The 17,351-nt window shown below is 42.6% G+C and overlaps 2 protein-coding genes across 3 annotated transcripts; one reads left to right on the top strand and one right to left on the bottom strand.

The window, feature by feature from the left end:
* The first annotated feature begins 189 nt into the window (after positions 1 to 189).
* Positions 190 to 9,831, top strand: LOC133954962 (uncharacterized). 2 transcript variants are annotated; one of them, XM_062389576.1, is made up of 20 exons: positions 190 to 348; positions 3,004 to 3,159; positions 3,251 to 3,357; positions 3,452 to 3,560; positions 4,262 to 4,378; positions 4,469 to 4,530; positions 4,796 to 4,948; positions 5,048 to 5,239; positions 5,330 to 5,429; positions 5,538 to 5,679; positions 5,799 to 5,982; positions 6,199 to 6,298; positions 7,164 to 7,291; positions 7,404 to 7,435; positions 7,729 to 7,841; positions 7,939 to 8,084; positions 8,174 to 8,268; positions 8,350 to 8,428; positions 8,527 to 8,635; positions 9,134 to 9,831. In XM_062389576.1, the coding sequence occupies exons 1-20, from the start codon at positions 279 to 281 to the stop codon at positions 9,205 to 9,207; spliced, it is 2,268 nt and encodes a 755-aa protein (XP_062245560.1). In that variant the 5' UTR covers positions 190 to 278; the 3' UTR covers positions 9,208 to 9,831. The 2 variants fall into 2 exon arrangements, with proteins under 2 accessions (XP_062245560.1, XP_062245559.1); XM_062389575.1 differs by having other exon boundaries at positions 3,452 to 3,566.
* Positions 9,816 to 16,966, bottom strand: LOC133954975 (kelch domain-containing protein 10-like). The gene is made up of 10 exons (XM_062389598.1): positions 16,607 to 16,966; positions 15,116 to 15,208; positions 14,652 to 14,873; positions 13,378 to 13,532; positions 13,124 to 13,272; positions 12,952 to 13,036; positions 12,797 to 12,863; positions 12,650 to 12,697; positions 12,418 to 12,557; positions 9,816 to 12,051 (listed from the first exon to the last, which is right to left on the bottom strand). Exons 1-10 carry the CDS (start codon positions 16,689 to 16,691, stop codon positions 11,842 to 11,844), a joined length of 1,254 nt encoding a protein of 417 aa, XP_062245582.1. The 5' UTR covers positions 16,692 to 16,966; the 3' UTR covers positions 9,816 to 11,841.
* Between the last annotated feature and the right edge of the window lie 385 nt (positions 16,967 to 17,351).

Raw genomic sequence — 17,351 nt, 5'->3', positions numbered from 1 at the left:
GCCACCATTGCAATTGTATTGGATTCGTCTGCAACCATGTTTTTACCCCCTGAAACTCCATACGTGTTTTCCCACCCCTCAGTCAGCATAACGGTGATTAGATAACGAGTGAATTTTCATTATTTTGGTGAACTATCCCTTTAAGGGGCTCAACCGCAGGGGCCTACATTCCCCAGAAGCCACTGCGACAGCCTCTGTTATTCAGTGCGTCCGCGGCGTACGTTCCACTGAGGATCGCACTGAAGTGGCTTAATATTAGAGTTCAAGCGGAGACAGACATGTCTATGCCCGACGCTCACAGTCCGGACACCGGCAGCCGGAGGAGGAGGCCGGCGGAGCTCCCAGCAGGTGAGAGGCTGTGGCTAGAAATCCGGATTCTCTGGAAAGAAAAACTTTATGTGCAGCCACACGAGAAGCGTCTTTAACAGCTGCGTGGGTACCGGTCTCCATGTTTATGTGTCAGCGGCTGCTGTTAAGCGGGATTTCATTGCGCGGATAGAAAGAGTCAGGACGGTTGTTATTCAGAGAGCTGTCACATATGGTGCTGTCACGTTGTGCTCATTACGAGTGTGTGCACGTGTGTGTGTGTGTGCGGGTGCGTGCGTGTGCGCGCGTGGGAGTGTGTTTGTATGTCATTATGCTACAAAATAGTGATCTATTCCAGTGGTTTCCAAACATCCAAAATATATTGGATTATAGGGCTTTGTTATAGAATATAGATGCAGTAGTTATTGTAATATGACAATGAGGAGGTATAACTGGATATCTAATAATTTATCTACTTCAGATTCGTAAAATGTTTTGTTGTTTATTCATTCTTTGCCGTTCTCAGCCCATAATACAGAGTTTAAACTTGATAAAAATAACAATGGGACATTTATAATGCTAATTACCATATCAACTGACATAAGAATTTGTATCTTTTTATAATATTTGGCCAAATCGCAGAGGTCTATCAAATTTATTGTCATATAAAACAAAGAAAAACAGCAACTGCTCTGACTGGAGAAGCTGAAACTATCGGGAATGTTTTTGAAAGATATTTTTGCTTGATAGATTACATAAATGAATTATCAAGTATCAGAATAGTTCATTGTTTAATTGATCAATTAATGTAATGAATGACAAAGTCCTTGCTCATATTTTCCCCTTCACTATGTGTGTGCACATTTCTGGTTTTGAAGTTTAAAAAAATGCCAAATGAGGAAGAGTCAACATTATGTAGGTAAGTAGCCAAATTGAATTGAATCAACTTGACTTAAATGTATTCACATGTTCGTCACATAAACAAGGACTGTCCGTTGTAAGCTTTTATATTTTTAAATGAAGCTGAAGGTCTTCCTCCCCTTTTGCACGGAGGGGTGAAGCTGAGTGAATCAACAAAATACTGCTTGATCCTCTATCTTTGCACAGTCACTAACACAATCACCACCACTTTCTCTCTCTCTCTCTCTCTCTCTCTCTCTCTCTCTCTGTCTGTCTGTCTCTCTGGGCCATCTTTTGTACCCCAGTTTATTTCAGGAGACAAACACAGAAACAAAAAGAGGAAACAAAATCAGACTCTACCTAAAGCTGTGCAAACTGCTCTTCACTGAAACAAAAAGGAGAAGTCCTGACTTTGGTGGTCGCTTGTCTCATGATGCCAGTGGTTTGTCAGCATTTGCCAAGGCTGCATCTGAGAAAGATCAAATCCTGGTAATGAATGAATGACTGACTGTAAGAGCCAAGCAAAATGTTTTACCCTTTGATTTAATTACAGTCATGCCATTGGTTTGCCTGCAGAACAGATGCAGCTATTGTCGGATTGTCAAAGGCAATAATATGCTCAAATATGTAGCTGCCCTGAAGCGAAGCTAGTTGATATAGAGACACGACAGGACAGACACACATGTGCACAGTGCAACTGGTGGAAGACACATGTAGATGCATCTACAGTGATATGTGATGAATGTGTGTAGACATAAATACTGTTCATGCCGTCAGTGGGGTGATGCATTCAGGGCTCACAGGATCACACATAACGTCTTCTGAATTTGACCGGTTACCTTCAGGGAGACGTTACAGAGCCTATAAGTGAAAGACGTCTATCCCATCGTCTATCACACTTCTCAACAAGGAGACATCTTGCTTTGGCCATGGATATCAATAACCTTTGAACTTTGGTTTTTAAGCTTAAATGACAGTTTTTGTCTTTCATCTTTTATGAGTTATATCCTTTTAGTGTTTTATCATTTTATGTGATTTTAGGGCAGGTATAATGGTCAACTCACTTGTATTCTGGATTATTATTCTGGGTCTTACATGACGTGTCCTTGTGCACTGTTTGTTTGTTGTACTCTTCTGCAGTTGCTGTAGCACTCTGGGCCCAGACAAATGTCCCCATGGGGACAATAAATCATATTTGATTTGATTTGATTTAAATACTAAGAGTCGATTGAGGTGATGTTCCACAATAAGGGTCATGCATGTCTCTGTTTGAGCTCTCAGAGGTTTTGGGTTATTTTTAAACCAGTGTGTGTGATTTGAGTTTGATTCCAGTGTGACTCCAAGACGTCTGAACATTCGTGCGAGCTGTGTCACCACATGAGCGACAGGAGGAGGGGCTCTGGGTTGTGCCGTTCCAGTTATTTGACTCAGCCCGTCCGACTCTGCACTGTAGACAATGGAGATAAATCTAAATGAATTGGGTAACTGATGATGGAGCTGCGACAAGTCAGAGCATGAGGACATTGTTGTCCACACAAAGACAAAAGTCTGTCTGTATTCTCTTGGGGTTCACTGCTTCCTCCTACAGTACAGAAACATGCAAATCGGGGTTAGGTGTTAGGTGACTCTAGGTGTGATCGGAGTATGAAGGGTTGTGTGTCTCTGGATGTTGGCTGCGTGATCCGCTAGGTGTTCTCGCTCACTGTCAGCTGGTATTGACTCCAGCTCTCTCCGCAACCTTTAAAGGTAAGGGGTATGATGGATGGATGGTAATCAGTCTCTTGTTTGTTACTGCAGATCCTTCGTGGGATCATGATCTCCAGGCAAGTTACAATCATGAACAGATCCACGACCCAGGTCAACCCCTACTTCTAGCAGGCACTCCACCCACACATCCGTCCGTTTGTCCACAACAACGAATATGCACCACAAAGTGCATATCTGCACACACACGTGAGTAATGAGCGCCACCTGATTTGTATTTGTTTCTCTCTCTCTCGATTTTACAGATGTTGAGTTGTCATGTTGTCGCTCGTCATTTCAGGTTCAAACCACAACACATGTGACGACAGTTGGGAGGAAATTCAAAGCACGAGAACAATCAGGGCAGAGAACGAAGTGGAAGCCAACAAACTGGTCAACAACTACAGGGTGAGAAGTTTTCTACTGCTAATGAACGTGGATTGAGTTCAGCAGAGATTGTAAATTAATCCTCAATCTGTGTGTGTGCGTGTGTGTGTGTCAGTTTGGTTTTCGGAAGTGGAAGAGCCATGTGACAGAGCGTCCTTTTGAAGACAGGTCGGAGGTCGTGAAAGAGCTCTACTCCGAACTGAACGCCATCAAACCCTATTCAGGTTCAGGTATAGGGTTATTGTCCTTTATGCTGATGAATAATTACAGTTTATAACATTATTATATGTGATTGTTTTTCGTGGTCATTGTGTTTGCTTTTGTTATGCTAACATTGAACTCACCAAAAGAACTGCTGGGATCAGAGTGGTGAGACGATCGTACAGGTTGTAAACAAGTCATTGGTGGTAAATCCTTAAAGGTGATACACTACGGCTTTTCAGTTTTTCTTTCCCCTGATGTATTATATGTTTTTTACAATTGTAAAAGTTCTGCAAAGGACAAGTGAGCTGCAGAGTCTTTAAACACTTTCTGGTGGAGCCTGATAATAATCTGGACTTAACAAAGGCATGGACACATTTGAGATTTGTCTTAAATCAGAAAATACATTTCTGGACCACTGACTCGTCCCCTTGTGCTCTAGTTCAAGCAAACACATGCTGCCTCCAGGCCGTAGAGCTCTGGGTCAGTCTCGTGACTGAGATCCCTCTCCAGGAGAGAAGTGTGTTTGTTTAAAATCGGTCTGATCATCAAACCACAACACTATGTTCCAGGATCTCAACAATTCACCAGACCAGTTATAATATTTTATTATAACTGATAGAAAAGGTGGCTAAACTAGAAGAGAGTTCTCGTGTGCACTTAATTAAATTGACATGGAAGAAATGTTTTCATGTTTTATTGTTTTTTTTCTTCCTGGTGTCAGGTCACTTCATCACATGTGGAAATATACTGTATGTGTTTCTCTTTGGCTGGTGGGTCTCCCTGGCATATTTCCTGGTCAGCATATTGATGTTCATCACTATCATTGGTGTACCATATGGTAGGTGATCTTACCAATAAAGAATAGTGATGGGGTTCATTATCGATCATCAACCATTCCTCTCAGTCTTTTTTCTCTCTCTGTCTTCAGGGAAGCTTTGCTTGAAGTTGTCCTGTTTCTTCTTGTGGCCTTTCGGCAAGTCAATCCACGAGGTACGGTTTGGATCTGACGTTCCTCCTGCCTCTTTTCCACCTGCGGTTTCCTCACCTTGGTCATGAAAGCAGAACCTTTGTGTTTCTGACACACGCCACAAGACCGCAACACGTGCCATTTGCAGCAACTTGTCATTGCAACACATTTGTGACAGTTGAACACAGTTGAACAAACACCCGTACAAATGATTGTGATTACCCCATATCAAGTTAAATAGCTCTTATATGAGTCATAAATCACTGTCCTGCGGTTGTGTTTCTCCAGATTGGAAATACACTGAGGAGATGTTGTGAGCAAGCCCCAGACTGTGAGTGCAACACAGACGGGGTGGACGAGAACTCCCCTGTCCTGCTGCCCTCAACCACAGAGGTGACGGTCCCAGAGAGCCCGAGACGACCTCATTGCACTCCCTTCTGGGTAAATTTACACACTTAAAGAAATGTATGAAAACCACTGTGCACATTCCGCCACATAGAGATCAAGTATACCCTATAGTTACTCTGCTCTCGCCTCTAGCGTCGTTTCTCCACCTACGTGTGGCTGCTGCTGGGATACCCGCCACTGGTGGTCGTCCACTCCCTGGCCTGCTTCTTCTCCTGGATCCTGATCTTCACCATCCCCGTGTCCAAGATGAATGCACGGACGCTGGCCGTCATTCTCCTCCTGCCTCCTGAGGATGTTTCTTTTTCCTCCACCTCACAAAGAAAGGTAAGGGTAGAGGATTGGAACACATCAGCCAAAGCACATAAATCATACAAATGCACATGTTTCTTAATTTTTGCTCTACCTGACCTGCAGCATCAATGCTACGAGACCAGAGCGCTTCTGTGCTGCTACCATGCTACAAACTGGTACTACTACAAGTACACTGTTGATGGGATCAATGTGTTCGCTGTCAGTATCCTTACACTTATGTGTGTTTGTGTGTATGCCAGTGTGTGTGTGTGTGTGTGAGTGACAGTTTTTGTCACATGAGGAGCTGTTATCATCTTTGACCCCACCTCAGACCTCCTCCCTCTGGTAATCGTTGCTATTGTAATTGGATACATCGACAAACAAAACGATTACGCCAGCTCTGACGTCAAGTTCGCCATAGCGCTTGGCTCCATGATACCTCTGTCGTATTACATTGGAATGGGCATCGCCAGGTGAGCTGTTCCCATCACCTCCAAACACCCAATGAGAGAAATTGAGTTTTGACGTCACCTTAAGTGTATGAAACACGTAAATGTAGGTGTAGATTGAAGATCGTTTTTTGCATTTGCAGCATCTCGGCTCAGAGTAACTTTGCTGTGGGTGCAGTGGTGAACGCCAGCTTCGGCTCCATCACAGAGTTGACCTTCTACATCACCGCCCTGATCAGAGGTCACCAGGCCGCCAACCCGTGTCTGCAGGAGGTTGTTAAAGCGGCGCTGACTGGGACGCTGCTCGGATGCATCCTCTTCATTCCTGTAAGCCCAGCCACATTCACCTCACTGTTTACATTTCAAAATAAAACAAGGTCATGGATTTAGATTATTTTTTAGGTTGCATGTTAGTTCACTTACGAGGATAATTTCAACCTGTAGACTCGAATACAGAGACGACTAAATCGGTATTAACACAAAAAGTCACACAAATCATGTTCCCACGCACACACACTCTTATCCTCCATGCTTTGTCCTCAGGGCATCTGCATGATAATCGGTGGACTCAGACACAGCGAACAAAGATTCAACAGTCGCTCCACAGGAGTGAGCTCTGCTTTGCTTTTCATCTCTGTCGGTGGTAAGTTTCCAAGAATACTCAAGCTCACATTTTTGGAAAGGTCGGACGCAGAAGGTCATAATATTAAAGGTCACTGTATAAAACATTTTATGAGGGAGGGGCAGATTTTCTTCTGCAGCCGGGTGTTTTTTTTATGCCAATCATCTCATCACACTCACTGGTACTTCCCATGATCTACAGGAAAGTAAACAGCAGCAGTCTCTTCCTCCCTATGTCAACATGGTTCTGCCTCCTAAAAAAATAACAAGTATGCCAAAATGTTGAACAATTGCGCCACCTACAGGCATTTCATGTTACATTTTTCCTTTTTTGAGCTGCCGTACTGACCTTGTTTGTTTGTTTACATTTATCTCTTGCACCAACTTTTGGATAATTTTTTTTTAACCGAAATAATTGAATCGCACTGAACTACAGTGAATATTAGATAATCGATATATAGAATAGATGGTAATGGGATGTAAATACTTTTTCTGATCAAATTTTATTCATGATTTACCAAAGAAACACATAAATACAAACAAATATACATTCACAAAATATACAAATGATAAAATAAATAAATTTAAAGAAAAACAAATCACCTGTCCCCTGGGTCCGGGGCACCGATCCCAAGAATTTGCTAATTAAATTAACAATTAATGTTCCTTTCCTTTTTGAAAAAACTTGTCATAGTGCGTGTCATGAGATCATAAGATCACACAATCAGCAGGAGTTCAAACATAAATCCATTCGCACACAAAATAACTGAATGTTGTTCACGGGTTGACAGCAGCGACAGAACCAGCTGAGCAGGTCTAGAATCAACTGCAGTGTAATCATTTTACCACAGTGTCTTACACATAATCATCCCTCCTGTGGATGGCAGGTGTATTTGCCCCCACGTTGTTCTCCAAGGCTTATGGGAACCTGGTGTGCGAAGGCTGCACCAACTCCAGTGGACCAAACCCCAACAGCAGCGCACCGTTCGTCTGCCACAACTGTCACTACGATCTGGTCAGCATCAGGAGCCAGGAAGAGCTCACAAAGCTTCGTAACACAACTTATCATACACAGACTTACAGGCACTGTTCTGTGTATAATGTGCTTTTATTTTTCTATTCAACAGAGCAACGGTACACTGTTCCACAACCACGTTGAGTAAGAAATTACATTTAATTTTGTTTTATTACGTATGGATAGTATAGGAGCATAATGGTAGTTTTGTGTGTTTTAGCTGTGTTTTACCATCAATTGGTAATGTGGACAAAAATCCCAAGTTTTCTCAAAAGTCAGTGGTTTTCCCAGTGGTTTGCAAAGATGTAAAGTGAAATAAAAGTAAATGAGCTAAAACCTGTTCAATTATGGTCCTATGGGTTTTAAAATAATTCAGTGAGCTGTAAAACCCTCTCTATATTTCCTCCATCTCATTAATGGTGTGTTTTTATCTGCAGACCGCTGGTGTTCACTGTGTGTACCCTCCTGCCGATCGCCTACATCATTGGTCTGATCTTCACACTGAAGACTCACTCTCACATTTACAACATCCAGGTTGGAGAGGGACAGGGTACGAACCGATCTCAGTGTGCACAGTGCAGTGATCAGTGAGGGTTTTATTCATCTCCCGCTCACACACCATCATATCTCTGTGTTTGTCTGTTCAGTGACCCGCCAACATGGAGCAGTGGTCCACTGGTCTCGCTGGAGGTCTCTGATCATACTCATCATGGCCACCGTGCTCACGTCTGCCTGTGCCGATCTTGCCACCGAGCACATCCAGCCGATTTTAAACCAGCCCAACATCTCTCAGGTGGGAACGAGAGATCAGATCATACTCGGAGACGGGCTTGTCGACTCTCTGTACTGACATTTCCTCTCTTTCTTTCTTTCTTTCTCAAGTATTTCATCGGGGTGACGGTTCTCGCTATGGTTCCAGAGATCCCTGAGATTGTTAACGGGATCCAGTTTGCTCTCCAAAACAACATCAGTCTCAGGTAAATCATGTCTCACTGAATCAAGTACCCACACAGCTTCTTTACAGTGTTACCTGTCTAAAAATGATGTTTGTGTTTCAGTTTGGAGGTGGGAAGCTGTATTGCTGTGCAGGTCTGCATGCTGCAGATTCCAATACTGGTCTTTTTTAATGCTTTCTATGTAAGACACTCTTCGCTTTATTGATTCATTCATATAAATATCCCAAGTCTGCAATCTTTTTATAGTAATGATAAAAACACCATCTCTGCTTCTTGTAGGACGTGGGCTTTGTGCTGTTATTCAGTGACCTGCACTTGTGGGCCAGCATGTTCAGTGTGATCGTCGTCAACTACATCTTCATGGACGGAAAGTCGGATTATTTTCAGGGTGAGTTTCGAGTGTTTAAAAGTGTCAACATTGCGATAAAATATAAACAATTGATCACCTGACTTTTCATTCCACTGATGAATCGAAGATTCTTAAGTTGGTCTCCCAATTGTTTCTAGTCATGAACACACTGTTTTCACCAGTCAATGATCCAGAGGATATGATCAGGTCATGTTGATAACTCAGCAGATCTTCCCATCATGCCTCAGTAGGAGAAGTGACACTGGTCTCGTGGTGTCTATCTGAACGTTATTACCTCTCTCCTGGTTTGTCACAAAGATCATGCAAAAACTACTTGATAGATTTCCACCTAACTTGATGAAAGGATAGGCAAGGGCCTAAGCACAGTTCCATCCAAAAAATGATTTTAATCGCTGCCGGTTGATTTTCTATACAATACTTAAGGATGGTTTATATAATTTGGTGTTTTAATAGAATGACATGTAAGAACAATAGGGTCTAAATTTTCCCTTTTGTTTGCCATCTTGTTTTTCTCAGGCGCAGCTCTGGTGGTTGTCTACCTTATTCTTCTGGCTCTGTATTACTTTGCTCCGTCTCCAGCTGCATGCTGAGTGTAGATCTTTGATTTTCACCCAAAGTTTCACTTTTTAAGCCTGAAAGAAACTCAAAGTACAAATTCAGCACCACTCCATGTTGGTTTATATTTACTGATCGTTTGGGACTTTTAATATGTTTTTTTGCGTTGTTTTTTTTTAATGCTTTCCTCAGTTACGAAGGTGATGAAACTGAACGTTTTAATGTGAGCATGTTACTTTTTTTTTTTGCCCTGCTCAAACATGGAACTCCTACTACTGTAAATTTGTAAGCTGACAGACCTCTTAGTGAACTGTGGTGAAGGAGAGGAGTTTTTATTTTAAACACAAATGGATATTATGATGAAAAGAATCTGCACTAATGTTATTTTGTTGTTAGGTTACTGTAATAACTTTGTATACTTTTTAACTCCAAAATGTAAATATGGAATATGTCTATGAAGTGACTTTTTATCCATCAATTTTAATATGGCTGAAATGGCAGGACGCTCACCCAGGCAGGTCTCTGCTAAAGTGACAATGAGTTCACAGTGATAAGATCCCTGCCCACTTCTCCGTGTGTGCTCTGTCAGCACTGCAGTGTGTCATGGCTGCACAGTGTAAAGAAATAACATCTGACAACATAATATTATGAAAAACCGACTGCCTGTGTCTTTATTGTTGTAACAGACAGAAATTACAAAACAAATGTACATTACAACCATAACTGCACGCGAGGAGGGATTCACCCCTTTTTCTCCCAGGAGTTTACGAGAAGTGACATGCACACCATACAGACATGCATAAGATCATTTAACTTACATCAACATCCAAAACGATGCAAGTATAAACACATCACTCTTTAAGCAACGTGGGACATTTACCAGGTGTCAACGTGCAGTGAGGCAGATATAAATAAAACCAGAGCTCAGGGGAAAAACGGGGATTTTGAAAGTGAACGCGAGTGACTGAGTATTTCTACAGTATTCAACATTTACAGTCACAGCTAAAGATCTGTTTGTGAAACCATCGGGAGTGTGACGACATCTGATTTCACAGGAAATTACCGAGCCTGCTGACATTTAACAGAGTGAGAGTCTGATCACAGTATTTTACATCCTGAGTACGACCGACATACTCTTCACATACCACTCTGATCTTGGTCCTTGTTTTAAAAAAAAGAAAAAAGAATGGTCCCATATTACAGTTTGTATCACAACACTACAGCCGAACATCGTCAAGGGAGAACAGACCAAAATTAAAAAAAAAACAATAATAGAGTAAATGTTACGGTATCAAAAAAAGTTCAAAATCAAAATGGAGTTTTGTTTTGAAGAGAGAACTGAAATGACAGCCAATCGGGTGAAAAGAGAAAGTGCAGCTACATGACCTGGTTCAGTTTGAAGTTTGTAAATAAAAAGGTTAAAACATCACAGCGATAAAAATAAATAGATCTTATGTCTGTGTGGAGATGAGTTGATGATGAAACCTTTAGCTGCCGTCATGTCTGATTAATCATGAGCAGAAAAGTTCAGCAACAAAAGCCTCATGTGGAGAGCACCAGGTCAATTACATGGGGAAAGAAACAGTGCAGGATTGTAAAGAAACCAGCCTTTAAAAAACTCATTTACAATGTTATAAAAGACAAAGCATGTGTGACATTTTGGAAATTCAGAAGGCACCGAATGGAGAAATCAAAAAAGGCTTGAGAATCGCTGTGGAGCTACAAGTGTGTAAAATTCATCTCTAACTTTAAACTTTAACTTCAATTTCCACAAAACAGGAAATATCCAAGAGGCACAAGAAGCTTCACAGTGATGCAACATCCCAGATGTTTAAAAGAGTCTTTGGGTGTTTTGTTTGTCTGATCACAAGCTCTCAGAAATGTGACCAGTGACGTGAATGCTTTCAAATCGGAAGAGTGGAGTTATAATCCCAGCTCGAAATCAGCATGCAGTCAGAAAGTCCTCCAGGCTAAAACATGATGCTTTGAAAAATATTGACTGTTAAAGAGGTATCATGGTTATGCATCACCAGCTGTGTGACACTTTTCAGGGAATCTCACACGCATCTCACACGTTCCCGTCTCTCAGGAAACCGGTCGCAGTTTTCTCCTGTTTGAAACCTCGGTCAGTTTCTAAAGCTTCACTACATCACAGTGGACCCAGCCGCAGCTGATCGGAGGCAACGTGTCGCGACAGAGAAAACAAGCAGACAGTATCTCAGCCTCTGAGCAATAGCAACATTCATTGAGCCTTTCAGGAAGTGGTCTTAGGAACATTCAACTATTCCTGCTCACACTCCACAAGTGTCTGCAACAGTGATGAGTGGTAAAAGAAAAAAGGTGCACAACGCAAGTTATGAGCATAGCACAAGATACCTCTGAGCAACAAGCAGTCATCGACAGTGAACTTGGTTTCCACACTGGCATGCGGCTTCTTACGGACACCTGCAAACTCAAATCTGACACGTTCACATAAAGAGAAAAATAAATCATTGCACTTTGAATTAAAAAAAAAACACACATTCAGATAAGACTTCAGTTAAAAAAAGAAGGCATTCAGAGTATTTTTCTCCCACCATCTGACATCAGACTTTGTTTCAAGAATTGTTTTTGTCAAGTCATCAGCGTTCACCCAATGCCGGCCGCTTCCGTCAGTCTTTGTGCTCGCTCTACTTGAGCCGCTGGATTAGCGCGTGTGTCAGTCCGAGGCCGAGCAGCTGGAGGGTGGACAGCTTGGCCAAGTGCGGGGAGGATTTCAACAGCTTTTCCCAGGTCAGTTCCAGCAGGCTGGGCACCACCAACCACACTTTGTACAAAGAGCCCGTCCTCCGGTTCCCAGACATGTTGACGACACCGCCGTGGATGTACATGCAGCCGGCCTGGAGGAGAGGAACGGATCAGAAGGATGAGACGCTGCAACATTTAGTTCATTAAATCAGCAACTGACAGTCAATTCATCATTTTAACTCAAATTCTCTGCTTTCTGTTTTATCTCGGGTTGGGTTTGCTGCAATTCTGTTTAAAAAAAATCTTTGTTCATCTTAAGTTGTGATGCATTCTTTCCTTCTTTTGTTAGATATTTTGGGCATCAAGCCTTTAATTGCCTAAATACATAGGGTGCCTAATCTGCATGTGATTCTCAATACCGCCTTAATTTTTTTCATTATATTATTTGCAGCCCCTCAGCAAATAATCACAGACCAGGTTAGACAATGAGATCCTGTGCCATATATAGTTGTACTCACCGGAGTGACTGCAGCACAGTGGAAGTAGGCTGGTTCTGGCATTATAGCGGGCAGCTTGGTCCACTGAAAAGTCTGCAGGTTGATCTTCCACAGGTCCGCCAGTATCAGCTCTCCATTATAACCCCCACATATAAACACCTCTGTGGTATAGAACAGAGTGAGACGTGGTTAAAACACAATATTGTGTCATGATAAGTGTGTTCACGGTGATGCTGTGTAGAAAACTCCTCACCCTGTTTGACCTGCACACAGCTGTGACAGCGGCGGGCAGCAGGATAACCTGTCGGGAAAATTACAAACAAAACAAAAGGAAATTATTGTGAAGTTTTCCATTCAGCACAAAAAAACAATTTCATAAAAAAACAACTTGATCACAAACCTAGTTTTTCATGAGGTTTGGTGATGATTTCCTCCCAGTAATTTGTCTCCAGGTTGTATGCGTGAATCTGATGAAGGCAAACAGTTATTTATAAATGAAATAAACAACCAAAGCTTTGTTTATCTACAGTTTTGGTCAGTGCTGGTTCCTCTCACCTTGTCCAGGGGATACGACGTCCAGGAAGTTCCACCCCCTAAAATGTATATTCTCTGTCCGTCATGAGCAAGCTCGTGTCTGTACCTGAAAAACAAAGCCTTGACTTTCTGAACGCTGTAATGACCACGATGGGAACGGACAACAGCACAGACATGAGCTCTGCTAACCGACCTCTCCTCAGGCAGATCCGACGGCGTGTTGTTGGGCTTGAGGTGGGTCCAATCTCTGGTGGTCAGGTCCAGCCTGTGAAGGTCGGTGCTGTAGAGGTAGCCCGTTGTCCCTCCAAACACATAGAGGTAGCCATTTATGATGGCCATGGCCTGGAGAGTGGGAAATATATCAGGTATTTTTTCCGGGGGAATAATCTGGTACATACGAGAACGTTTTTGACTTTACACTCAACAGCTTGACAGAGGAACCATTACCTGCCCATAGATCTTGTTGGGCTTCCTCCCACTGCAGCTGAGCAGGTTCCAGCGCCTGTACTGAACGTTGCAGACATGGATGTCGTTGCCATTGTTTTCACCAAATGGAATCCCAGTGCCACCGAACACAAGCAGGTTGTTGCCATGTAAAACAGCTGAAAGGTTCAAGCCTCAGTTTAGTATCTGGTTATATATTTCTAATAACAGATTTTTACTGGTGTCGGTACCAAACAAGCATGTTCCATTAAGTCTACAGATTACAATTTGTAGGTCTAAAAGCTTTGTTCATACTGGTTTGTTGTGACACATTTTATCTTTATCCAAGAATATCAGCTCCAGTGAATTGGATACTTCACAAAGCGGTAATGCAAGTTCATTATTATTTAGATTAATTCTTCAGACTGGTCCATTCAAAACAATATGAGGTGTTTTCCTTTTATCAGTCACACCCATCAGAACAAACAGTCAGTGTACACCTGGCACTGATGACCGCTTTTGATCTGATCTGACGTCTCTACATGCAAATAATCATTTACGTCATTTCTGTTTACAAACTCCAAATTATGTTTTTTTTTTAAAGCAGTGTGATGATAAAGATCGGTCCGTAGTGGATGAGAGTGTGTGTCTCTGTGTGAGAGGGGAGAGGTGGTCTGCGACACATTCTTTCAGCATTGTGATCACAGATGCATCCTGGGACGTCCTCTGATCCACTACAGTAAACTGTAATCTGGTTACTCCAGGTGAAGTCACTGCACTGATTGTTTACAGTGTCAGTTTACACAGTCGACCGAGTGTCCTGAGGAGTTTCGTTGAAAACAAAGTTACTGTTTACATTCAACATTACTCACTAACTCACTCCTGAGGTCTGACAAACACGTTCTTCCTCACATATGCGTTGACATTTTATTCGTTAATACTTTAACAGCTAGGTTGTTTACATCCAAGTCTATTTGATTGCAGACCTCATGGCCCCAATGTTGCATTTCTTGGTGTTGCACAGCTAGCTGTAGCTTTGTCACCTGTGTGCACAATGATTCCTTTGTGAAACAATCAAGTACAGATCATCGTAGAGTCCATGAGTTTCCTCTAAAGCTATTCAGACATGAAGTGAATGGAAAATTGCCTTTTGAGTATAAAGAACGCAGCAGGATATTGTAACAGCTGACTCAGACATTTGCCCTCTCACATCCAGACACTCTGGACAATTTCAGGACAATGTTTGGACGTTCAGTGCATGTCTTCTAATGAAATAAGGACAACCCAACTGTCCTTACCTGACATAGAGGCCAGCTCTGTGGGCATGAAGCCCTCTGTGCGGACTTGTTGCCATGTGGCTGTGGCAAAATGAAACCGCCAAAGCTCCCTGAAAAGCGGGTAGTCTTCATTCTCTGACCCACCGGCCTCATCAAAGTCTGGGTTGTAGCCTCCGAACACGTAAAGGTTTGTGCTGTCGGCCACACAGCGGTGACCGCTGCGGGCGGGAGGTATACAGTGTCCTGTGGGAGGAATAAGGTGAAGACTTTTTGAGTCACTGATGTGAATGGAAAAGACCTGTAGTTTATTTATTTTACAAAAACACAAGGCATAAAAGACAAGGTGAATGATGAGTTTTTACAACATTAGTTACAGTTTATATTTTACAAGAAGGGGATCCCAGTCAGTTTACATCCACGTTTGTTATCCTTCTTCGATGTGAAAGTAAAAATAGGAGAGGGAGATCATACAGTGTCAGCTTCACCTTCTCTCAGAAACCTGTTGGGGATCCGCAGGTTGGGGCAGGAAGGGGAGAAGATGCGCCGAGCCTGGAGCCATCGAGCCCGCTTCTTAGAGCCTGTTAATCATTCATCAAAAAAAAAAGAAAGAAGAGTGACATAGAAGCCGAATGAAACATGTTAAGTTTATGAACCGTGTCTTTCTCTCCTCAGCTCGCTGAACGGAGGTGAGGACACAACACATTCTGCAGTGTGTGAGGAGCGGTGTGAGAAGCCTAGTCTTGTATACATGACACCTTGGATGTGAAGCAGGACTGAACTTTAGCTGTGGTTGATCTGTAAGAATTCATATCAATTTTCTTTCTTTTCTTACTTTGCCTTTACTTGTAGTCTTCTTGTATTTGTAGGATTGTGCAGCAATTTAGTTAATAATGGCTGTGTACTATGGGTATTTCAGGTTCTACTCCCAACTCCCAACTACTAAAAACTGTCGGATTTTACCTTTTCTTTAAGAACTGGTTTTAAGGTTTATCACCAAAATTGGGTGATAACATTGAGAAAAACCATGGCAAAGTCAGTTTGCATATTGCTAAGGATAATAATAAAACAAGCTTTATTCATACACCATTTTCCCTAAAAAGTTACAAGGCGCTTAACTGAGACAGAATGAGAAATAATTAACAAAAAAAAAAACATGAGAAAGAGAAGCAGCTCATATATCCGTGGGGAAAACAGAGTGAGACAAGAAAACTAAACCACTACATATGGTAAATATTCATTAAACCGTTCACGTTTTAAAAGACACATGTTTCCTGTCTGATACAGATGGATTGAGAACTGTTTGGGGCTTTAACAGCAAAGGCCCTGTCACCCAGACTCACTGGTCTTGAGTCAAGGAATAACCAGTAGAGCTCCATTGATCTATGTGAGCACCCAGGCACAATCAGGTTAAATCCTTGATGTAGTTTGAGTTGAGAGCATTTCAGGGCAAGTTGAATCTTTAACTCAATGCGGAATGTAACAGGGAACCAGGTCAATCAGGCAAATAGTTTTTTTTTTTTTTTAAATCTAGCATCTAGTGGTGTTGATGCTCATTAAAACATATAGTTTGACTTATCAAACTCAGCTTTGCAGGTGAACAGAGATGTTTTCTCCTCAGTCTCAGTCAAGCTAAGGCCATGTGTGCCCTGCTGCGTCTCCTCCACCAACTCCTCCTCCTGCAAACTGACCCTCATCACTGCTTTCACTCTCACGTGTTAAATCCCCATTTAAAGACACGAACAATAACAAAGCCCTAGCAGGTGCCTCCTGGAGGACGTTCTCGTTTCTGCTAGCTTCCGTAGCAGCTGAAGCTAGCTCTGGCCTGTGTGCTGTGGCGGCTGGATGCTCGGCAGCTAGCGTTGCTAACTCGCAGCGTGAAGAGCATCCTGGAGCCGGCGATACAAACAGAGTCCCTGTTTACTCTGCAGAGACTGCGGCCGAGGAGGCAGCGGAGTGGAGCCGCTGTGTATACTGACCAGAGTCTCGGGAGGGGGGCCTCCACGACAGCTTCTCAAACTTATTGAGCTGACTGCAGGTCCCGTTGTGTTGGGCCGACGACATCTTCTCAGCAGCTCCACACACACACGGAGAGAGAGAGGCAGAGAGAGGGGAGGGTCACAGCTGATCAGGAACCGAGCGCCGCCACATCCGATCTCAGGCTCCGACAAGCAGAGCGAGGAGAAGAAGAAGAAAACACACACAGCTTCCTCCCACACCTGCTGCCACGTCACAGACAGCTGGCCTTTACCGACCAATCGCGGGAGGGGGGGAGCCTGCACGTCCCGTCAACGAGTCACGTGGTGTTGTTTATAGTTTATACAGGTTTTTAATTCCATCCACCTAAAGTTCAGCAGTAATACAAGACAAGTTACTATTCATAAAGTCCACTTCCACAACAGGGTCATTCGAAGTGCTTCACACAGAATGTTAAAGGCTCAATGTAGAAGCAACCAAAGATAATGTGAAAAGGCAATTACAAATATTGAGTTAAAAAGAGTTTAGTAGAGAGGAAATAAAATAAAAGGCTGATTAGCTTTGGCTAAGTGCAGCATATCCAATTACTTCTATACAGGAATGTGCTGTTGGTCATAAACGAGAACAGCCGAGTCGTGAGCATCAAGAAACCATCCTGCACCTTTTTTGGCATTGCTATCACAACAGGAAACTCTGGAAGGACCTCTGTAGGTTTATTATGGATTATATTTTTCAGGAATTTTCATT

This window comes from Platichthys flesus, chromosome 6 (genome assembly GCF_949316205.1).
Source record: "Platichthys flesus chromosome 6, fPlaFle2.1, whole genome shotgun sequence".
Classification (NCBI taxonomy): domain Eukaryota; kingdom Metazoa; phylum Chordata; class Actinopteri; order Pleuronectiformes; family Pleuronectidae; genus Platichthys; species Platichthys flesus.
Note: the sequence above shows the minus strand (reverse complement) of the source record. Positions and strands in the feature narration are given on the sequence as shown.